The sequence below is a fragment of the Cupressus sempervirens genome, chromosome 10 (assembly GCF_028749045.1).
Source record: "Cupressus sempervirens isolate cs-2001-9-10 chromosome 10, ASM2874904v1, whole genome shotgun sequence".
Lineage (NCBI taxonomy): Eukaryota > Viridiplantae > Streptophyta > Pinopsida > Cupressales > Cupressaceae > Cupressus > Cupressus sempervirens.
The window spans coordinates 761,344,953-761,368,454 of NC_143127.1; the positions used below are offsets into that span (position 1 = coordinate 761,344,953).

The window sequence follows — 23,502 nt, forward strand, 5'->3', positions numbered from 1 at the left end:
GGAAGTTTGGGAAGGCTTGCTTTGGTTTAAGGACATAGGGCATCATGTAGCTAGAGAATTCTTTAGTTGTGGCCAGATTATACTAACATTTTTTGGGTGGGGCTTTAGTCTTTGTAACTCATGTCAACCAAGGCAAGGCTACATCAGACATTGTATGAAAATAAAATTTCTCTACTTGCTGATGAAAAAGTGCTAAGGATACAAATCCTCCAGATCTATATGACAAATTTATGAGTACATTATACAGCTTGCTTGATGCTTCAACTTATAATGCTTAGTTTGAGGATGTTTGTGAAGCAATAATTGGTACTCAGTCATATGTGTTGTTCACGTTAGGTAAATTGATATTTAAACTAGTGAAAAAACTTCAAGCCATTGCATTATATGAGATGGAAAATTGATATGCATATTTTATAATGTTCATTGGCAAGATATTTGTTGTGGAAAACTCTTGTTGATGAAAGGCTACAAGGTATTTCATGTGGGGTCACTAATGCACAATGGCACATAATCAAAGACACATTTGAAAAGATGAAATCAGACCACTATCTATTAATGGATCAAGATCTTGCCATCAGATTGATGGAAGACAAGGAAAATGAAGGTGATGATCTTTGTTAAAGGGAGCAGCCATGGCATTGAAGCGAAAACCCTGTGTAAAGATGAAGCTGTTGAAAATTAAGGACATCTCTACGCAGAGGTGAAGGATGGGTTAGAGGAATTTGCAGTCAAATGGAGACACCAACAATTTGAAAAGCAGCCACCCCACATGAATAAGCCATAAAAAAGTTAGACCCACACTATGGTAGCAGCTAGCTAAGATAAAAGAGTTGCAAATTTAAAAAGAGGGGTCGCACCTTAATATAAGATAAAGCCCATAGAATGCAAGCAGCAGGCAACATCCAAGTGGTAGTAGACATAGAAGAAAGGAGCAATTCCTTTGAAGATAGAGTCCATGCCAAAATAGTAGTCAACCATAGTTAAAGAGCAGCATGTGAAAAGAAGGCCGCTTGTGTCCAAAGTTATGGGTACGTTGTTGAAAGAAACTCCACGCATGCATTAAAATAGGAATCCAGAGACCCAAAGGCCGCTACTTGGAAGCCATATGTAAGAAGAAAACACCCATACAACAAGAAAGCCACCATGTTTGAAAGATCACACCTTGTTAAAAGGAAACTACCATCTAAAGCAAGCTAGTCTAATAAAAGGATAAAACTGTTCCACGCTATTAAAAGAACACATATGTCTGAAGAAATTGTAGCTTCAAAGGATCCAAGAGCTGACAACTAGTAAAAGGAATCCTCAACGTTTCAAGTATAAGGACCCTTCATACAAAATGCCCACACCTAAGAAGAGACATCTTCTCATTTGCAGATCACATGAGATGTCTGAAGCCCCACGTGAAGGGCATTTGATCAAGTAAGATGTAGGGTTTACACATTAAAAAGAGGCCACACTAATTACCAAGAAGACACAAGCATATTCAAGAGAGTATCCCATGTTATGTAAGAGAAGCCACTTGTGTCTAGCGAGTAGGAAGTAACTCAACTCCTATTCAAAGCCACAGCCACATAAAAGACCCTACACATAAAGGAAAGACACCATTGGATAGTTAAGGGATTTATCCCACATTACCCATATGAAGGGCACTTTTCTTATTTAAATACCACTATACACAGAACCTAATGTGTCCAAAAGAGAGAAGCCTTTTGTAAAGGCAAAGCAATGCACAGGTGGGGCCCGCTCATCCGACCAACAAGAGGTAAGGGATAATATTTTGAATGGACAATCAAACAAGGTATGATGACATCAGCAGAATGAGGTCACCAGAAAGTCTCAAAGTTTGGCTAGTCGCTATGTTGCTAGCCGAAAAATCTAGGATTTTTGGCTAGCGACATAGCAAGTTGCTGGAAAACCTCAAAATTTGGCGCAGCTCCAACGTGGGTCCTACTCAGGTATCAATGAACAATCCCAAAGTGCCACATGGCATGATTTTTGAGGTAGATTATGATGTGGTAGTGGATATCTTAGGTGCATGAGATCATGACACGTGGCAGATCGTGTGGTTCTCACTATGTCGCTAGAGGAAAGATGCACACCAGTTAATATAGTGACATATCAAGTATGATGTGGCATCCAAGTGGCCCTAACATGGTAGTGAGATGGAAAAATTTGGCGATGACACATGGCACCTAGTTGGAGGTGTCTGACAGCTATGGAAGGAGCGAATCATATGTCACCATGTGTCAAGGTTGGTCAAACTAAGTTTGACTCAAATTGAAAAGAGACAAGAAAATTCAAAGGTCTCAAATATAAAATTTATTTTATATCCATGCAAGCTGGATTTTAAATAAAGTTTGAGACTTTACTATAGTCCAAACTTTATGAAAGTTTAAATTTTTGCAATATGTGCTATGGAAGTCATGGAGCAGAGGTCTGATTTTCAAACAACCATAACTTGGGCAATTTTTGTTGAAAACTGGCACTCCAATATACCATCGAAATTGGGAGAATCCAAATTTTCCAAATTTGAGGTCAATTTTTGCACAGGTGCTCACCAATTTGAGCTACAAATCAATTTGTAAAATCTAGGGCATTGGCAACAGAATAGGTAAATTTGATCATTAATCATCAGAGTTTGTTAGAGGGCAGATTTGATGACTTTTGGGGGCCTGAATGTGGTGAAAATAAGCTAGGAAATATTATATTGCATCTTGAAGGCCATGTTCAACTGATTTTTTCACTTTTACTGTGAGTTCAACTTTAGCATCAAAAATCAATTATGATGGTAAATCAAATATCTGAGATATTCTGCCTTGTAGAGGCACAATGTAAAGGATTTGATATTCAATTGAAGAGAGAGACTAGAGAGAGGCTTTTTTTTGCTTCTTGGGGAGAAATTTTGAAGGGACACTTGTCATCTCTTGATTAGATTCGAGATATTCTTCTTCCTATATCAATCTCATTCTTTCTCATTATAGAGGTTCCAGTCTTTGTCACTAAGAAACCAGTGGTTGGCAGTTTTCTCTAGGTAATACCAGCAGGGTTCTAGTGTTTTACTATGAAACCACATTCTTTCAGCTTATTCACTCTTGTATGAACAACATTAGGAAGGTTAATACAAATAGTTTAGATCTGTTAGGTATTTCCATGTTTTCATTTTCATACATATGAATGTATTGTTTCAAGGAAGTAATACAAAGAGCAAAAGAATTTCATTAGTTTCATTCTGATTCTCATCTCCAGTCTTAGTGAATCGTAAATGTTTTATGGTCTTTGAACAAAGAGCCTAGGTCATAGTTGCAGTCCCTTAAGGTTGTATGTTGTTTCATTGTTGATTATAACCTAAGGGGTTATGTAAATGCTTCAGAGAATTCAACAGGGTTGCAAGTTTATTGAGAAGGATATCATGTAAGAATGAGGTTTGGATTGAGCACCAATGTTTATTTACAAGGTAAATAGATAGATCGTATATCTGAATATATACGTAAGTATCAGATATCCATATGTATACATTTGATTCATGGATTTGCCCAATGGTTAAGGCACTAATCAGCTACAGGGTTACTTAGTTATTGTTGCTAAATATTAGGGGTTTTGATGAATTCAACATTATTAATTAAATATTCTTTCCCTTTTATGCTAAAGGACCTAAATGTTTAACCCTCACTCGGCTTATGAGATTCATAGCTTTGCATTTAGCTATTGTAGATCTGTGTCATTTCATGAGTCATTAGGAGAAATAAGGGTAAAATCTACTTAATAGATTTAGGGATATGTTTTTGCATTGGTACGGTATCATTTGAATCTGAGGTCTACTTGCCTAGGTTTAGTAGAACCTAAAGTAGAAGAAGGTCCATGCCTTATAGTTGGCCTATTATTAGAAATGGCATGTTGAAAACAGGAGTTAGCTGCCCCTAGATATGTCAGTTTCTCAATGGGATAATTGAAAGCCCTCCAGCATTTTCAAACACCAACATCCTCTACCCTTAATGCCATTTGAAAGCATTTATGCATACTTTCAAGAGCCATCATGGTGATCTCATCTTGGATCCCTTTTCTTAGGCCATTAATGTACCTTTCCACCTTTTCCACCTCTTCTTCTTGCCTTCGAGCTCTGAGACTCAATCTATTAAACTCTTCAGTATAGGCACTTACAATCAAATCTCTTTGTCTTAGATTCTGTACCTTTTGATACATCTGGATCTCATAATCAATGGGCAAGAACTATATCTTCATTCTAATTTTTATTGTTTCCCATGACAATATCTTCTTCTTCCCTACTACTGCCCTGTCATCTTGCATCATGTTCCACCATACTAGTGTTGATTCCTTGAGCCTAGCTTTAGCATAGATGACTCTCTTTTCTTCTTGTACCTCATTGTTGTCAAATCGATTTTCTATGGCTTCCAACCAATCTAGCAATTCCTCCCCATTCGAACTACCACTGGGTATGTGCAGGATCATGGTGTGCCAAAAAGTGGCGATCTAAAAAATATGTAGTTCTGAAATGCCTCAAAGAATTTCAAAATCTATTCCCACATTTTTCCCACCCATCCTGATACTAAATGAAAATAATTAATACCTTTATAATTCCTACTATATCTTTCAATACCAACCTTATATGGTCATCTTTAAAACATCTCGGAAATGTGTTTTTGGCATGTTCTTATGTGTTTTTTACTTCAAGCATGTAGCTGATGACTTTTTTTAAACCAAAATTTGATGTAATGAAAAGGGTTTCTTAAGAATGTTCTTAGCTTTTCATAAATGTAAGTTTTGTCAAATTACAAGTTCAATAAGTAATTATTACTTATTTTCTAATGGAGTTAGCTACAAAGTGTTGATTAACATACTGGTTGAAAAATAGCTATAACTTTCAAACCATATAAGATTTGTGAAATCAAAAAGATGCGTCACATTCTATGCTTTGACTAGTATAAGAAAAAAAAAAAAAAAACTTAAATTTTGATTTTTTTTGAACTAGTTAAGGTGGTTAGACACAAGAGTTTTTTAATTCTGAAAATAGTATAGTAGAAAATTCATAATTAGTTATTTATTTAGAATTAAAATTGCCAAAAATATGCGTCACATCGAGGCATGAGTCTAATTTTTATATCTAAAATTATATTTAAAAATATTATCATTTGATTATGATTAAGGTGGTCAGACATACAACTACTTTTTATTTTCGCCCTGAAATTTTTGTAGTACTGCATTAAAATCCAAACTTTTGACCAATCAAATAATTTTTTCTCCAAATAAGGCCTTGTATTTTAGAAGCTATATTCAATTTCCTATAGATTATTTTCTTACAACTTTTTGATATAAAGTCCAGAACCACTTTAAAATTATGTGTCAAGTTGACATAACCCTGATTTGCTGATTTTTCACTACCACTTAAGGCCATAGTTTGGTACACCATGATCCTGCACATACCCACTATAATAAGGGATGTGTTCCATAATATCTTTATTAAGAGACTTAAAAGCATCAAAAAAACCTATTTATCTTGATTCCACCTTAGGATACTTAGTGGCACATGTTTCTCTTGTGAGGATTTCATGTTCCTCATCACTCTTATCCTCCCACTCTATGATCATTTTCTTAATCTTAATGCATGTTTGGTTGGCTTTGGCCAAATCCACTATTACACTCTTGGTCATTGCCTTAGGTGGCATACTATTAGCTTCTTGGCTTTCTTCCTCGTTTGACATAGACCAAATTGAAAGTAAGCTTTGATACCACTCTAATGTAGAGGGCCTAGGGTTCTATACAAATATCACTCTTAACTAAGGTTTCAATCTTGAATCATCCAATGATTCTTGTTACTTGTCTTTCCACCAATCTATGTCTCCAAGACTTTCCTTCCAACTTTCCTCCTAGGTGTAGTTGGTTTGGTGTAGACTTAATCTCCCTTCTTAGGCACTAGTCCTACTAGTCCTTCTTTCCCCCTGAAACTCTAATCCTCACTTAGGATGTTGTACTTCCACTACCATGGAGTCTATTGATCTTATAGATACCCTCCATGAATTTCTTGACCTCATTGAACACTTCTGGTCACAACAAAACCCAAAGAAAACTTAATCTCTTCACATAGGCTAATTAGACCTAAAGGCTACTAAGTCTAGTAACCCTATTTTCCTCCCATTCTTCAAATTCTTCTAAACAACCCCTAGAAAAAAACTTAGAAATATAGTAGCTATCTCCTAGCATACCAAGATTCTATATTTTCAGAGCTTCAAGACATGCATAACCCTATTTAATCTTAAGCCCTAATTTCTAGTATTTGGTTTAGGCATCTAGTCCAATTAGCAATAAAAAATCTCCCAAGCTCTTTATACCTCACATAAAGCCTCCATTCCACTTGCATATTCAAGATGGCATCCTAGGGCTTCTAGGAACTCCATTTGTTAGACCCAACATGATCATGGGTGTGCTCTGCAACATCTTTTACAAAATAGTCCAGGCTCACATACTCCTAGTAGTCAGCCTAGGGTATCACCTCATGGCTTGGAAACTAACACAAAAAATGAAAAACAAATAAAAATAAAATTTAGACGATATAGAATATCACCCCACCTAGTTTCATGCATTTTCCACCATGGGTGATTAGGTTAGGGACATTTTTATACAAACAACCTTGTGAAGGCAATGTTTAAGCTAGTCAGCAAGAAAATGATGTAATTTGAGACCCTGATAACTTCAACACAAACTTGAATATGGAAAAGAACCAAAAAGACTAAACCAAACAAAATATGAACTTGATCTCCTGTGTCAATTCATACATGATCATACTACACCATTAAACCATGCAAACCACTGCAAAAATATTTGTTTAGTAGTCCCACAGATGCATAAATTGATGGTAATTCTTCCAAGTCCTCAAAATATGATCTACCATGCTCATATACCCAAGCATGGGTAGTTACACATGCATAAACTGATAATAATTCTTCCAAGTTCTCAAAATATGATCTACCATGCTCAAATACCCAAGCATGGGTAGTTACAACCTCCAAAACTACTAATTGCAATTTGTTGCAAAAATTGCAAAAGTTGCTCAAGCAACTTTGCAACTTTTGAGTGCAACTTTTGCTCTTTGGTCCTTTTGATCAAATGGATTCACCTAAAACCTTTCTAGGACCCTAGATAAGACATCTAGGACCTATTGAGACCATCAAATCTCATAGTTGTACATCCCCAATCTTATTTGACCTATTGAGCAACTTTTAGCTCAATGAGAAACTTTTGAGCAATCTAAGACCTAGTGAGCAACTTGGCTCTTACATTTGGATCAGTTGTACTCCAATGATTGTTGGATATTATTTAACACACTCACACACCTAACTAACCTCTAATCACACCAAAAATTAAAATTAGGGAGGTGCCTTGCAATAGGATATCATCAATATTTAGTTTGATGATGACACTATTACTAATTTAGTGTTGGAATAAAGTAATATTAAGAATCTAATGGTAAAACTAGACATGTTTTGGGTTTAGCCTCTAGTAGAAAAATCATTGATCCAAAGCCCAACATGCTAAAATGACCCCCTGAACTAGTATAGTCATTATGAATTTTCTTGGGGAGGTCCTCATCACGTAGTAAAGTATTTCAGGATTCCCTTCCCAGTTGACCCTAATCTAAGAGAGATGTGGAGATGGGTGAAAAACAAGATAGATAAAAAAACTTTAGCAAATGGAATGGGAGATATATGTCTTTAGTAGGCAAAAGGAAAGTGTGTCAAAAAATTCCATCCTCTTATACTATCTACTATGCATCTGCATGGATGTTTAACCAAAGTTGTATCAATTATTTTCAAAAAGATGATCAGAGACTTTCTCAGGTCAGATGGAAAAGGTAAAAAGAAAGCCCATGTCATAAACTATCAATGGTGCATAATGAACAAATTGATAGGTGGACTTAGTCTTAGATACCTCAAATTGCAAGGTGTTTCCCTAACCTATAAAATAGATCACTAGATCTACTAAGGGGGATGAGCCATGGAAATTACTGATCCACAATAAAATTTGTAGAGGTCATCCCTCTAAAGCCTCATATTGGAACAACCCAGATCTTAGAGACCTCCTTCCAAGAAGATTACCTATGAAAGTCAAAGGCTCTTATGTTTTTAAAACAATTTGGAAATGTTGGGTGACAATGAGGCCATTTGTTAAAACTAGTGGCTCTCTTTGCAAAAATAAGACTATCAATGGTGACCTATCTATTTGGTGGAATTTAGGTATTGTGATAAACCCTTAACATTGATGCAAAGGTATTTGACCAAAGGGTAAATCATTAAAGGCATTTTCTCCATTAAAAATGTACTAATAAATGGAAAGTTGGGAGGGTTTATGCTCTAGATTTAACTTCCATGTTACTCAAAAGAGAACTTATGCTATGTTAAAAAGAGCCTGTAAGAACGTGATTCCCTCTTATTGAGTTGTTATTGTAGGTGGAAACCCCTTGGATTTAGTCTGGTGGGATGGTACTCATTTCCCTAGTACTAAAGCTAAGTTGTTTTATCAATTCCTTACTCCTAGCACTATCAGTTATGAGCATATAAACTCAGTATGGAAAATGACCCTCAACTTTGAAGAATAGAAAGTACTTTTATTGAACTATGGCATAGACCCAATGAACCAAAGAAACTTTTCTTCCTATGGAGACTACTCTTGCACAAGTTGCCTATCCTTACAAGGACTTTAACCTTTGCTCATATTGTAGGAAACCAAAAACCCTCTATCACATCTTTTTTTATCTCTTTTTGTGAAAGAAGTCTTTGCCTTGTTTGGGATTCTTTTTTATTAGAACTTTAGCATTCATAATATTGTCTTAGAGATATTTTTGAGTAACAATAAAGTTGTAACCTTTTTTGGTCTGTTATTTCTACTAGAATCTTATGGCTCTTATGGAAATAAAGGAATATGATCATTTCATTTATTTTTTGGTATTGTTAGAAATCTTACTAGGTCTCTTAAGAGACTCATAATTTATGATATTTCAATACAGGTTACTCTGATTTTGAAAATTAAAGAAGAAAATTTTTAGGAGCTTCTTCAGAATGGATTATCTATCATGCTAAAGAAGGAAGTAAAGTACAGGTATATGTGACTATGACATCTCCTTGTCCACAGGGTTGGACTACAATAGTCCCTAGAAATGTCATGCTTGAATAGTTTCACAATGATTTGTTTTTTATATTTGTGTATATGACATTTTTCAAAAAAAACTTCCTGATGTAAACAAGTTGTGATAATAGTTACAGAACTATAAAATTTTGATTTATTATAATAAATAGGAAAAAAACTCTAAATATCTATCCATATGTGTGTGTATATATATATAGATAGATAGTAAGTTTCTTTTAATTGAAAAAGGATAGATTCTATAAAAAGAGAAGAAGTTTTTTTTCAATTTCAAAATAAGACAAATGCCACATTTATTGATGTCAACAACTAAACCAAAAAAAATTATATTGACTCTTCATTCTTTCTTTCCTGCATTCATTCAAAAACCAAATAATATTTTCCCCTCTATACAGAACAAAAAATAAATTGTGATCTCTAAGACCAAATAATCTTTCTCTTTCTGCTCTGAATCCAAAAAGGATCTCTTCTTTTATTTAGATATTAAAACCCATGAGTTATAAATATTCTGTCAATCTTTCAAATATTTTTTCTGGCTATCCAGACATGGTTCGCCAGTACCTGATCTTTAATAAAGATAGAAAGTTTGAGCTGGTCATGTCACGGCCCATACAAATTCTTCCTGGTAAAAGTCTGTCATACTTTTTCTTTCACATCTCTGACAAAAATAGTATGATAAGAGACTTTCTTTATGTTATGATTCTTCCACAACCCACCTGTACATCATCAAAGGAATCTCAGAAATACAGAAAGCAATAATATCTAAGAAATCTTTTTGGTCTGATATAGTTGGGACATAATACACATTATTCACAGATGACAGAGAAACACTCCAAATCCTCCATTATAATTACATAATATTTTGAACCCACTTGCTCTACCTTTTCTTGCTGCCATGGCAGAATAGTTCAGTTGATGTAGTACAATTTCCAGCTCCATCTTATGCAACTATGTTTTCTGCAGGGATTTTGTTGACAACAACTCTGTTCAAACAGAAGTTTTCTTTGTTAATTCTAGCAACTTCATGATTGTCCTCCTGCAAAGCAAATGACAACGAATATATGTACGACATGTTTTTATCAAATACGTATTTGTGACTTTTGTGATAAGCAACATAATTTTGTTTTGTCATGACTGAATAGAAGTTCTATATGAAGTAGAAGATATTTTTAGCATGTAAAACAATGTCGAAGTAGATCTATTTTTGGTGTTAAGTTTTTTTTAAAAAGACATTATTAAAATTATTCATTTCTTATATGTTATATGTTTAGAATTCAAGTAAGGATATGGATTTCTATGTCAAAAATAGAAACTTCTAGTTCATTACAAAGATTTAATAGATCTTAAATCACACGGGTAAAAAATCTCAATGGATTTTTAAGTGATTTGAATAGAAAATCTCATTGAATGCTGCTATAGTTTCTGGATTCATGATTCTGTAAAATTTTACATTTTCATGGTGGATCAGAGAATTTGATCTGAAAATTTGATGATAAAAAGTTTACACAATCAAATCCAAAAATTATAACAACATTCATATGGATTGTGGAAATCTAATAGCTTTAGTCTCTGTGAAATTTAAGAAAAATAGTCCAATAGATTTCTAATATGAGAAAAGAAATATTGTCTTGAAAGATTCATATAGTATTGTGTTTTAAAAAATTAATAATTCTAAGGAATAAAGAAAGAGATTAAAAATGTTGAGGTATATTATTTATTTGCTGTAGTGAATGATAATTTTGTTTTTGTATGTTATTTTTAATGATTAAGGTTATTATCTATAGACATCCTAGTACTAATTGGTAACTACATTACACACTTTTTTTTGTTTTTTGAATAAGTTAGACATTCTTTTTATTCTATAGAACTCTTTTACATCTGCAAACTTGTTTAACAATCTATTACTTTTTATTTTTATACTTCATCACCACCTCCATGAATTTAGAATCTATGAGGTTATATATTGTTTCTCTAAGTTCCCTTCCTTAATAACATATCAAATGAAACTAATATGATTTTTGACATATTTTTTCTATGAGACTAACTATGTCATTTGATTTAATTATCATTTTTAATAGTTCTATAAATTATATATAACTATCATTACTTTGTAGACAAATGTCTCTTTGATAGATATTTTCTTGTTACTATTATGTGATCTTTTAAAGCTCCTATTCCTTGTTTTTGTTTTTTATTGCTCCTATCAAAAGCATCATTCTTAATAAGGTGTCTTCCTTTTCATTGGCTTTGGTGGTCTCTCTACTTGTGAGTTCCTCTTGTTCATCAACTTGGTTGGTTGTTTGTAAGTGTTAGGGCGCTCTCCTAGTTTATCTAATTAGAACAATATTATCTTAAAAATAAATCTAAATATTTTCATAGATGAAACTCTATATTCTCAACGTTAAGTTGTCTACTATTTATATGTTTTGTATGGTATATATAAGTTATCTTATACTGAATTATATAAGAACTTATAACTTGTCTAAAATTATATAAAACTTCTACAACAGAACTATACATTTCCATGTGATGTTTTTAAAAGATATTGAAAACTTCATTTTAATTTATGATCAAACGAAAGTACGATCCAAATTTAATACCATAAACATCCAAGATCACTTGCATGTCCCAGCTATGTCCAATATCATTTTTTATTCCTAGGTCCTGATATGAAAGTCAGTCAATGATGGTAAACTCCAAGTTGCCACCGGTATGCATAAACCCAATTTAGAATGAATCGATGCAGCCTATATTCTGTAGTACAGATACAGTTGTTTTATCAGGACACCGTTTGGAGATCTAGAAATCATCATACAATAAGAATTTTTCTCTGAATTCCAGGTCTCCCCAAGCATTCATAAATCCCAAAAGTACAGCTGAAAACTTCAACCATTATACAGATGAAAAGCATCCAACCAATTTTATACTCTTTAAAATTTTGTATGATAGCAACGAAAATTCTTTTATAAGCTTCATTTAGGGGATCTTATAGTAGTTGAAGAGTACAATTTAGTTGATAGAGATAATTTTAAGTTCTTAAATGATGCATTGGATTTTAACCTTATTTTTGGTTTTCATATGTGATAAATTGCTTATATCTTATTTTAATTTGTGTAACAAAGACCAATAGTAAAGAATTGTAATATACTTTACTTAATAATAATATACAATTTATCTAATATTTATATACAAATATTTTAATAATCATGTATTATTTGTACCAATAAAATTACATATTTAGTTTAATTACTAACATACATATGTACCATTAAACTATCTCAAAAAAATCTTATTAATCTCATCTATTTGAAACATAGTGCATATTATTCACATAACAAGTTGACATAGAAACGGTGATAGATTCTCTTCTTATGTACGAACAGCTTTAAAAAAGCTCCAAATCTATAATTACTTATATTTTGAGCCCACTTGCTCTACCTTTTCATGGTGCCATGGCAGAATAGGTCACTCGATGTACAATATCCAGCTGCATGTTATGCAACTACTTCATTTTCTGCTGGAATTTTGTTGACAAGTGCTCTGTTCACGCAGCTTAATGCTCATGATTGTCCTCCTGCAAAATCAAATGACAAGGAATGTGTGTACAACATGTTTTCAAATATGCTTTTGTCTCAAAGGTTATTTTATTCATTCATAAATTAGAATTCAGGGAAAATATCTAGATTTATAAGTGGCATGCCAAAAAAGGAAATTTAAAATTCACTAGAATAATCTAATAGAATTAAGGAAAAAAATCCTATTGGTTCTAAGTGGTATGGAGAAAAAATTTCCATTGTAATATAGAATATTGTCTTAAAAGATTAATAAATGTAAATGATAAAGAATTAGATATAATATGTGAAGATATTTAATTTATTTGTTGCCGTTCATCATATTTTATTTGATTGTATGTTAGGTTTAATGATTAAATTAAGGTTATAATCTATAGTAATCAATTGATGTAAGGAATCAGTAATTTGAAACAGGTCATATATGGACTTGATTCTAGCTCAGAGTTAATCTATAGACTAGATTACACCTATTTTTTGAATGAGTTATGCATCCTTTTTTTTCATAGATTTCTTATTTTTTGTCTTTAGTAGTAGTTGTTAGTACTAGTGATTAAAGTTTATTATTATTATTCATATTTCCCACACTTATAAATTTAGAAAATTAATTTAGATCTATCTCATAACCTAAAATTTTACTTATCATTAAAATCAACATACTAATATAATATAATTTTTTTGGTTAATTATAAAATATAATTTATATTATAATTATTAAAAATTATAACGAATAAATATTAATGTATAATAAAATTACAACTAAATTTATATACAAAATTAAAATTAATAACAAGACAATTACTAAGATACTCCTAGCATTTGTTCATAAAGATTCAGAAAATTGATTAAACAATCTATTATTTTATATTTTATGTCTTATTTTCATTTTTATGGATTTTTAATCTAAGGTTATATATTGTAGCTCTAAGTTCCTAGATAACATATCAAATGAAACTATTGTAATTTTAGATATATATTTTAATTTTGTTATCATTTTTAATAGTTTTATAAATCACATCGCTAAATATGATTCTAATATAATACATGATAAATTTAGAAGTATTGATAAATATATCTATATATCATTGAAATTCAACTCAAACAATTGCCACTTAATTTTAAAAAATATTGTTGTATAAAATACAACTTTTATGAAGTGGAACAAATAGTGATCTATGCAAAAGTCATATTACTATAAAGTTTAAGAAAAGATCTGGTATGAAAATAAATGGAAAAAACTGACCTGTACGAACAAAGAATCTTGCTTCATGTCTCTGAAATCTCTTAAAAATCAAAGATACACAAGGTGACGTTTTTTGAGCTCTGTTGAGAAGATAATTTTTCATGCTTTCAGAATCCCTAAGGAATAAGATTCCTTAATCGAGGGTGAGAAATAATGCCCTCCTGACAGAGAAATATGATAAGTGCTCTATTTTTAAATATCATATTTATTTTTTGTCAGACTCGAAAGAGGAGGCAATGGCAGTCTTCAGAAATTTATTGTAGAATTTAAATTGCATAGTCAACCAAGTATTTTTTGTGAGTCTAAATTTTCATAGTTTTCTAAGATTGCATATCAGACTGCACCAAATTTGTATACCAGAGAAATTTACAATATTGAAATTGTATGACAGAATAATTTATTTGTGAGTTTTTTATGGTAAAATGAAAGGGTGGGTGGGCTTTTTCATTTGAGAGAATCATGATTGTTGTGCAATTCTGACGTAGGTCAATAATTGCCATATGCAGGAAATTCATACATGGGAGCTTGTGCCATCCATTTTGCATGTCAAATAAACATGTTTAGTTTTGCTTGATCATGTTGTGTAGCGGTGTAAACTCATCCAGGTGTCGCATTTTGAAGCGGTGGAGTTAATGTAACCATTCTGAATTTGTTCAAATGGTTCTAAGCTTCAGATGCTGCCGATATCATGTTATACTGAGAAAAGTTGCCACGTATAGATTATGGCATCTTTAGAGTAGTTTAAAGAAGTTTCTGAGCTCATAATTGAACGTATGGATGTATAAGATGTATAAGGAAATTCTCTATACAGATTATGTCTATCTTTGGAGTAGTTTATAGTAGTGCCCCAGCTCATAATTGAAGGTAGAGAGGGCTTAAACAAGGTTTGATTCTAGATTCACAATTGACTTATTTTCTTAAGTTTAATTTTTCTGTTAGTGTGTGATGCTGAAGGGTCGCAGAGAGCTACAACATATTGATTATTTCGATTTCAATTTATTAAAAAGTTCTTAGAGATTTATATACTTTCATGGACAATAGGTTGAAATATAAAAATGTGTTTGGATTCTTATTTTAATTAAGACATTTATCTAAGTAAATTTATTAAAAATACGAAATTATGTTTTTGTTATGGTAAAAGTAGGTTTTGAAGAGTTCTAAAATCCTTCAGCAAAAAGAGAGCATTAGTAGGCATCTAATAGAGATAACAGGTCTAACAAGCCTAAAAACAAAATACTAAGTAGTGTTAGGTACTTAGGTAAAATATAAATTTTCCACAAAAGAAGAAAATAAGAAAATCTGAATCTCCTCTTAAAAAATGATGCATGAAAATGGTAGGGGAAGAGACCGCAGCTGCCCATGGTCCAATGGCACTCCCAAAAATGATAGCACATTTAATAATAGCTGATCACACATGTACTAATAATTGATCATTATTTAGCTTTCTTGATTGTTGATTGGTCCATTTGTACAAAAAGTAGGCAGCGAACATAACGGGTTCACATTTTGAAATGATACTTTTAGACCACCTCTCACTCTACCATTTCTAAGAGCTCCATAAATGAGAAAAATCCAAAATGTTAACTTTAAGCTCTTTAGTCACCTACAGAGACTCACCTATAAAATTGGCTAATTTTGACCTACAAATTAGTAGTTCTCTTCCCCTAATCTCTAAAGACTACATGTCTATTATGAGTATATACTCAATATCCCTCCGATAAAAGAAAAAAAGAGAGACAAATATCTCCCAACCTGTCCCTCATAATGAAAAAATCCAATATAAGAAACTTAAAAAATGACCATTATTAGATGGCATTCATTCTCACAAGAAAATGGATCAAAAAATTTCAATATCATAAATTTTGTTTAAACTAATTAATCTAAATTATTTTGTATGTGCCTGACATTAAATATGGTATTTTTCAGCTGTCCAGGTTTGATTGGCTAGCATCTATGCAGGTTTGATTGGCTAGTATATAATATTTAAAAATAGAAGGTGATGTCATGCCTTACATATGAAATATGCGTCTAATTCTTCCACGTAAAAGTCTGCCATATCTTTTCTTTCTCATCTCCGAAAACAAATATTTTATGTTATAGATTCTTCAACAAACCATATGTACAACATTAAGGAATCTCAGGGATTCAGAAAGCATCTTATGTACTTATTTAAGAAATCTTGTTGGTCTGATCCAGTTGGGACATAATGCATATTATTCACAGATGACAGAGAAACGGTGATGAATAAACTTTCTCAGTGCACATAACTATGAAAACACTCCAAATCCTCCATTAGAATTATACAATACTTTGAACCCACTTGCACTAACATTTCATACTGCCATGACAGAATAGTTAATAGTTGATTTACAATATCCAGCTGCATATTAAACATCTTCTTCATTTTCTGCAGGAATTGTTTTGATAATTCTAGCAGCTTTAGTGCTCATGAAAATTAAATGACAACTAATTTGTGTACGACATGATGTTATCAATATGTTCTGTGACTTTTGTGATAATTGATGAGCCATATTGGTTTGTTTGGTCATAACTGAACATCAGATCTAAAGAAGAGATTACAAATTCATTAACTTTATTTATTCAATTTTTTAAAATTTTGATTTCAGGCAAAAATATAGATTCCTAAATGACATGCCGAAAAAGGAAACATGCTATTCATTAAAAAATCCATTGGATTCCTGAGCGACATGAAGAAAAACTCTCCATAGATTCTTAACTGACCCGACTGAAAGATATCACTAGAATTCAAGAAAAAAAAAATTCAATAGATCTTTAAATGATATAAAATAAAGTTTAAAACCATCATAAATGGTTGATAAATGTAAATGATAAAGAAATGGATGAAATATATTAAGAGTATTTATTTGACTGTTATAATCTCGTAAAAAAAATTGTTGTATGTTATTTTTAATGATTGAATTAAGGTTATAATCTAATATAGTAATCAAATTGTACAAAGAATCAGTAATATAAATCTTAGTCTTGTTTGGATTAGATTACACCTTAGAGTTAATTGAGAACTAGATTACACATTCATTTTCTTTATTCAATTCATATAATTCTTACTTTTTTCCTTAATCTTGAATATTTAGAAACTTGATTAAACAATGTACTATTTTTAAGTTTTCTGTATTATAGTCATCCTCCTGGATTTACAATATAGAAGGTTATATAGATCAGTCAAATGAAAGTATCATAATTTTTGACATATTTTTTCTTATTTAACCAATTCTACTAGACTATTTTGATTTTATTACCATTTTAAATAGTTTTATAAATTATACCACTACCACACATTTGTAGACAAATATTTCAATCATAATAAATCTAGATAAATTTGATAAAGAAAACTACATATTTTTCACATTCAATTTATTCATCATATATGTACATTTTTGTCTAATTATTAAATTATAATTCATTGAAAATTATACAAAAGTTAATCATATATATTAGATATTTTAAATTACGATGAATAAAGAAATTCAATAGAATCATTTACTTTTTATCTGATAACTTTTTATAGTATTCAATTATATGATCAACTTAAAAGTGCGGACCAATGATTAGAATAGCCCAGTTCTTTGATTTGATAACATGCAAGATCACTTGCATGTTCCAGCTGTTTGCATATCATTATTTATTCCTAAAACCTGAATAGAAGATCAGTCTATGATTGTAAACCCTAAGTTTCACCAGTATGCCTTATAAATATGTAGAATGGACCGATGAAGTCTATTTTATGTAGCATAAATACATTTGTTTTATCAGGCCACCGTTTGGAGACTTAGAAATCAACATATAATAGGATTGTTCTCTGAATTCAAGGTTTCCCCAAATATCCACAAATCCCAAAAGTATAGCTGAATCCTTCAACCTCTCAACAGAGGAAAAGCATCCAATTCATTGCCAATTCTTTAAAAATGTTGGACGATCAATAATGAGATACCATTAATGACAAGTTAAAGTTGGGGAAGAGCATTGGTAACTGTTAGAACTATATTTTTTTCAATTTAAATTTTAAAATAGTATATCAGATTTGTTATTTAAGTATTCTTCTGGTTTGTGACCAGCGTGCATATCAAGTGACTATTTTAGATTGTAATTTGAAATATATTTTATATATTTTTGATTGAGTGAATAAAAGGTTCACAATTTATTGTTCTGTTGGAGGTTCTTATCTTATATTTTATATTATTTCATTATCATTTAGTTTGGACAATTGATCTAATACTTATGTACAAGTTATATTTTACTATTAATATCAATCAAGCTAAAAGACTGATCCAATTATCAACTTACTTTATAATAAATTTAGATAAATTTGATCCAATATACTTTTAATTAGCCAAATCTAATACACCATAATTAATCATAATATATATTATAACTACTACTATACCCAAAATTTAATATTGACCCATCAAGAAAATGATGTAGGATATCCATAACTGTGATCTGTTTCATGGTAGTTTGAAAAGTTGGGTCAAGTGGGTTTAAAGTATTAGCTAACATTAATGGTGGACTCAGTTGCAGTAAACTATTGTCACAGCTTCATGAACGGAGAATCCTTCTTCCTGTCTCTCTTATATTTAATATTTATATCTAAATCTCTTAAAACTCAAAGATACACTAAACTTTTGGAGCTCTGTTGACAAGATTATTTAAACACGTGGATGCTTTCAGAATCCCTAGGGACTAAGATTCCTTAATCAAGGGTGAGAATTAATGCCTTCCTCATACAGAAATGTGATAAATGATCTTATTTTTAGTCAGAGATTGGAAAGAGAAAGCAATGGCAGTATGTAGGTTTTTTTAATTGTAGAATTAAAAGTATATAGTCAACCAAGAATCATTTTTGAGGCTAGAATTTTATATTTTGTAAGCTTGCATATCAGACACCCAATTTGTATAGTAGAGAGATTTATAGTATTAAATTTGTGTCACAGATTAATTTATTTGTAAGTTTTTAATGAAATGAAAAGGTTGTTACTCTTTTTTCAATTGAGAGAATCATGATTGTTGTGCAATTCTGACGTGGGTCAATGATTGCCATATGCAAGAAGCTCTGAGAATCTATACATGGGAGCTTGTGCTATCCACATTGCACGTCAAACATCTGTAGTTTTCTTTTCATGTGGTTGAATTGTTTGAGTGGCCATTGCTTGCTTTTTATAGTGTTGCATGTTGAACTGGTGGAGATAAACTTACCATTCCGATTTTATTCAGTAGGGTCTAAGCCTGAGAACATGCTTATGTCATCTTATACGAAGAAAAGTTACCATGTACAGATCATGTCATCTTCAGAGTAGTTTATAGAAGTGTCAGTGCTCACAGTTGAAGGTAGAGAGTTATAAAGTTCCACGGATAATGAGCGGAAGTATTAAATTCTATTTCTATGTTTAGTTTAAATCAGCATTTCAGTACTCGTATTATTTTATAGAGAGCATATATATATATATATATATATATATATATATATATAGATAATTTTTTTTCTTCGAGTTGCATTTTTTAGGCTGATCAAATGGGGAGAAAATATATATATATAAATAAGGACGTTCAAAATGAAGTGTTTTATAATGATATAATTTTATTTATTGAAGGTGACTTTAATGCATTTTTTTCCAAATATTAAAATAATCTGTATTCAAAATTATATTGAATATGTCTTCGTTCAAATCCATTGACACATGGTAGACATGTTATTTTAAATGAATGTTTGTCATTTACATATGTTCAATGACTTTTGTCTCCTAGGACTCATTTTGTAACATGTGTGTGTGAGAGAATATGTACATACATATACATTTATTATGTACAAATAGTATGTATGTGTATATTTATATAAATTTGTGTATGTATGTGTGTGTACATGTCTATGTGTACACACACCATCCACATATATTGTAGTGTCCTAAATTGTAACCATGTGGAATTTTGGTCCTTAGTTAGGGCCTATTTTAATGTGCAAGGCTTCCATGCCCATTAAACTTGATCCAAACTCAAATTTATGCACTAGTTTATAATTTTCATATAAAAAATAGCTCCCAAATCAAATTAAGTGTCGAATGATTGGTATAGGGAACATGGAAAGGTATGGGGTGAGTTAACTCACCTAAACCTTGGGATTTGTGTACTTCATATATCTAGCCCAAAATTGAATTTGAGAATGCTCTTTTCATTTTAGCAACATTTTTTAAAACCTCGCAAGTCTCCTTCAAGTTTTGAGCTCTAAAATGGTTAGGTAAGGTGTAAAAGAAAAGTTATCTCCCTCATTTTGGTAATCAAGATTTTAAATCAATCAAGGAGACATCTAAGCACTGTTGAAGCAAAGAATTTAATATTAGGCAATATTTTCCCTAGGAGTGTTTAAGGAAATTCAATTTATAAAGAATAAAGAATGGAAGACTGCCTAGTATGTCTAGATATAAGCATGTGTGAAGACATTCATGATCTTCCTATCTTAGAACCAAAGTCAAGACAACATCAAGAACACTAAAGCATCTTCACGAGCAATATGACACCATGAAGGATCACGAATGTGTAAACATCATTTCAAACCTTTTCTACTAACATAACACTTCCTTTTTATGTATTTCTATTTCACTTTTCAGGTCAATTCTTATACAAGGTTTTGATTGAGGAAAACATCTTTTCCTAAAAAAAAAATTTCAAGTTTTTGTGTGCAGATGATAGGTAGTGTAGGTATGAAAAAGGATACATGTGGATTTGACAACTTAGACATAAAGGTGACAACATTTTCATCAGATTTTGCTAGGATTAGGGCAACTAAAATCACCCCAAGCAACCAACTTACCTTAGACCCTCTCAGGCACCATCAACTTGTCATTTTGTACTACAATTTAGATCACAACTCTTAGTCCTCTTTGAGATTTATAGATCTTCTATTAGGATTTATTTTACAATATATTATTTGCCTACATGCATAACACTTCATCTTTCTTAGAATTTCCTAGAGCAACTATTCAAAATGTCTCCCGCTCTTGTTCCCGCTCGAAAACCTAGATCTCTTGCTCGAATATCTAGTTCTCCTGCTCTTGGCACTTCAGCTTCTTCAATGTTTGGTTATGCTGAGGTCTCTGCTCTTGTTGGTCGTTTGGGTGGTGGAGTTATTTTTGAAGGACAGTCTGCGGTTGGGGATGGGGCTCTTTCAGGGCTTGAAATGGCTTCTATTCCCGTTCATAAACCTAGTTCTTCTGCTCTTGCTTCCGTTCAAAAACTTGGAGCTTTTGCTCATGGCATCCCTCCTTCTGCGTTTGGCCCTCCTACTAGTCACACAGATGGAGGTTTTGTTATTACTAGTGATGATGGGCTTCATTCAGTCTCTTCTGTGGGTGGTGTTAGGGCTTCTTCTTCCCCTCACTCGACTCCTGGGTCTCCTCCTTGTTCGGGAGGAAGGAATTTTGCAGATGTGGCTACCTTCGAAGCTAGCTTACATGGTGCTCTCCCTCATGCTAGCTTACATGGTGCTCTCCCTCATGCGGCTTCATCTGGGCCCCCTTTTGTGTCGCTTTTAAGAGCTTTAAATCCCATTAAGGTTTCTCTTGATCCTGAATCTGTTGAAGAAATTTTTCATACGGCAGAAGAGCTTTCCTCTCTTGCTGCCATTTTTTGATTCTGAGGTTACTGGCCCTCTCTTGCTAATCTACATGTCTGGATCTCCAAGAATTGGATGCCACTTATAGAAAATAATGTCCACATCTTCCCGTGTGCAAAAGGTTTTTTTATAGCTAAGTTTGAAAGTTCTGATGACAGGAAGATTATTTTGTGTCACAATAATTTTTCTTAGCAGGGAAGATTTCCACTTATGGCCAAACCATAGCACATGGATTTTAATCCACTCTCGAAATCCTTTAATAAGTTCCCTATCTGGGTCCAACTTCCTAATCTTCTAATTCATCTTTGGCAAGATTTGATTTTTGAAACTATTGGTAATGCTATTGGTGATTTCTTATATGTGGATGCTGACACTTCAAATATTCTCCATTCGACTTATGTGCGCTGTCTTGTAGACTTGGATGTTTTTAAGGGCCTTCCTGTGGCGATTTGCTTGGATTCCCTGAGGGGCTCTTGGACACAAATGTTGGATTTTGAGAGTATCCCTTTTCATTGCAGGAACTACCACTTGACGGGGCACATTGCTGCCCGTTGTGCTGCTGGGAAATCCAAGTCTAGATGACCACCTTCTTGGTGGTCTAGGGCCTCCTATGAGCACTACACAGTGAAACAATCATGGGCTACTCCTTTGGATTTTGAGGTTGAGGCTAGTGTCCATTTTGAGCTGGTGGTTTAGGTGGATGCTTTGGTGAATTCCTTGGATGCTCCTATGAATGTTGTGGTTGCGGATTGCATTTTTTCCGCGCCGATGGTTGAGGAGGATACTTTGGTTTCTTCCCTAGCTTCGGATGATCCTCTTAGGGAGTCTATTTCTCTCAGGGAGTTTAATGTGGCTTTTGTGTCCCCTGGATTCCTTGGGTCTTTATCTTTTGAGGATTCGGTTGCTGAGGCAGCGAAGTTTGAGGATGGTTGGATTGCGACTAAAAGGAAAAAGACTAAGTCTTCTACTCCCCCTTTAGATATGATTACGTAAGGACAACTTCAAATCAAAAGGAAAATCTTATGTTCCCTTATGCTAACTAGTTTTTTAGTGATGGTGAACTGGCCGAGTTTCTGGTTTGCTGGGAACTGGTCGAGTTTCTGGTTTGCTGGAAACTAGTTTGAGAGGTTTGTCAGGTTGCTTTTTTCTAGTCTATTGACTTTCCAGATTCCAGTGTTCTTATGGTTGATTTTTTTGGTCACATATGTTGGTCTCAAGTCCCTGTAAAACCTAGTTTAGCTATTTTGCTGGTTTCAGGTCCTCTTAAAACTTGGGTGTGCTTAATGGTTTATCTTTCTATTTGTTGTAAAGGGTTTCAAGACCCCTTCAAAACTTGCTTTTACCTTAATCTAAAACACTTCATCTTTCTTTCTATTATTGCATGCATTCATTGTTTAAGTCTCCTTGTCACTTGAGCCTATTGGATGATCTTTCCTTCAAATGTATAGTGAAATAAAATAACATGGGTCTGAGCTTCCTAGTTTGTGCATTTATTCTAGTCTTTTCCCTTCACTCTTCCTTTCCCATTTTTCTTTTATTACACTTTGGTGAACCCAAGTTGCTTACATTCTAATTCTAGTTTGGTTCCTATATCCAATTTGTATGCTTTTGTTTGTTACATTTTATGCATTTAGAAACCTTATTACGTATCACTTCTTATTTGGATGATTAGATTTGCATATGTGTTCTTTCACATTAGACCCAATTTAAATTATTACATTACTTTCTTGCAATATTTAAATGATCATTTTGTTAGCATTTTGCATTTAGATATTCTTTTCTTGTCTTTCATTACATATGAGTTTCATAGCACTTAGTGCTACCTATAACATCCTTGTGAGAAGAAGTTGCAAACTTATGGCTTGCTTTAAAAGTGTAGATTATTAGTCCTCTTT

General features: G+C 32.5%; 1 protein-coding gene across 1 annotated transcript; it reads left to right on the forward strand.

Annotated features, from left to right (window-relative positions):
- The first annotated feature begins 21,835 nt into the window (after window positions 1-21,835).
- LOC149536093 (uncharacterized) lies at window positions 21,836-22,189 on the forward strand. Its single transcript, XM_089806226.1, has one exon. It carries the CDS (start codon window positions 21,836-21,838, stop codon window positions 22,187-22,189), a length of 354 nt encoding a protein of 117 aa, XP_089662352.1.
- Window positions 22,190-23,502: the final 1,313 nt, after the last annotated feature.

Excerpts from the sequence above, each read along its gene's own strand:
- LOC149536093 (XM_089806226.1), top strand. The coding sequence starts at position 21,836 with ATGGATTTTAATCCACTCTCGAAATCCTTTAATAAGTTCCCTATCTGG.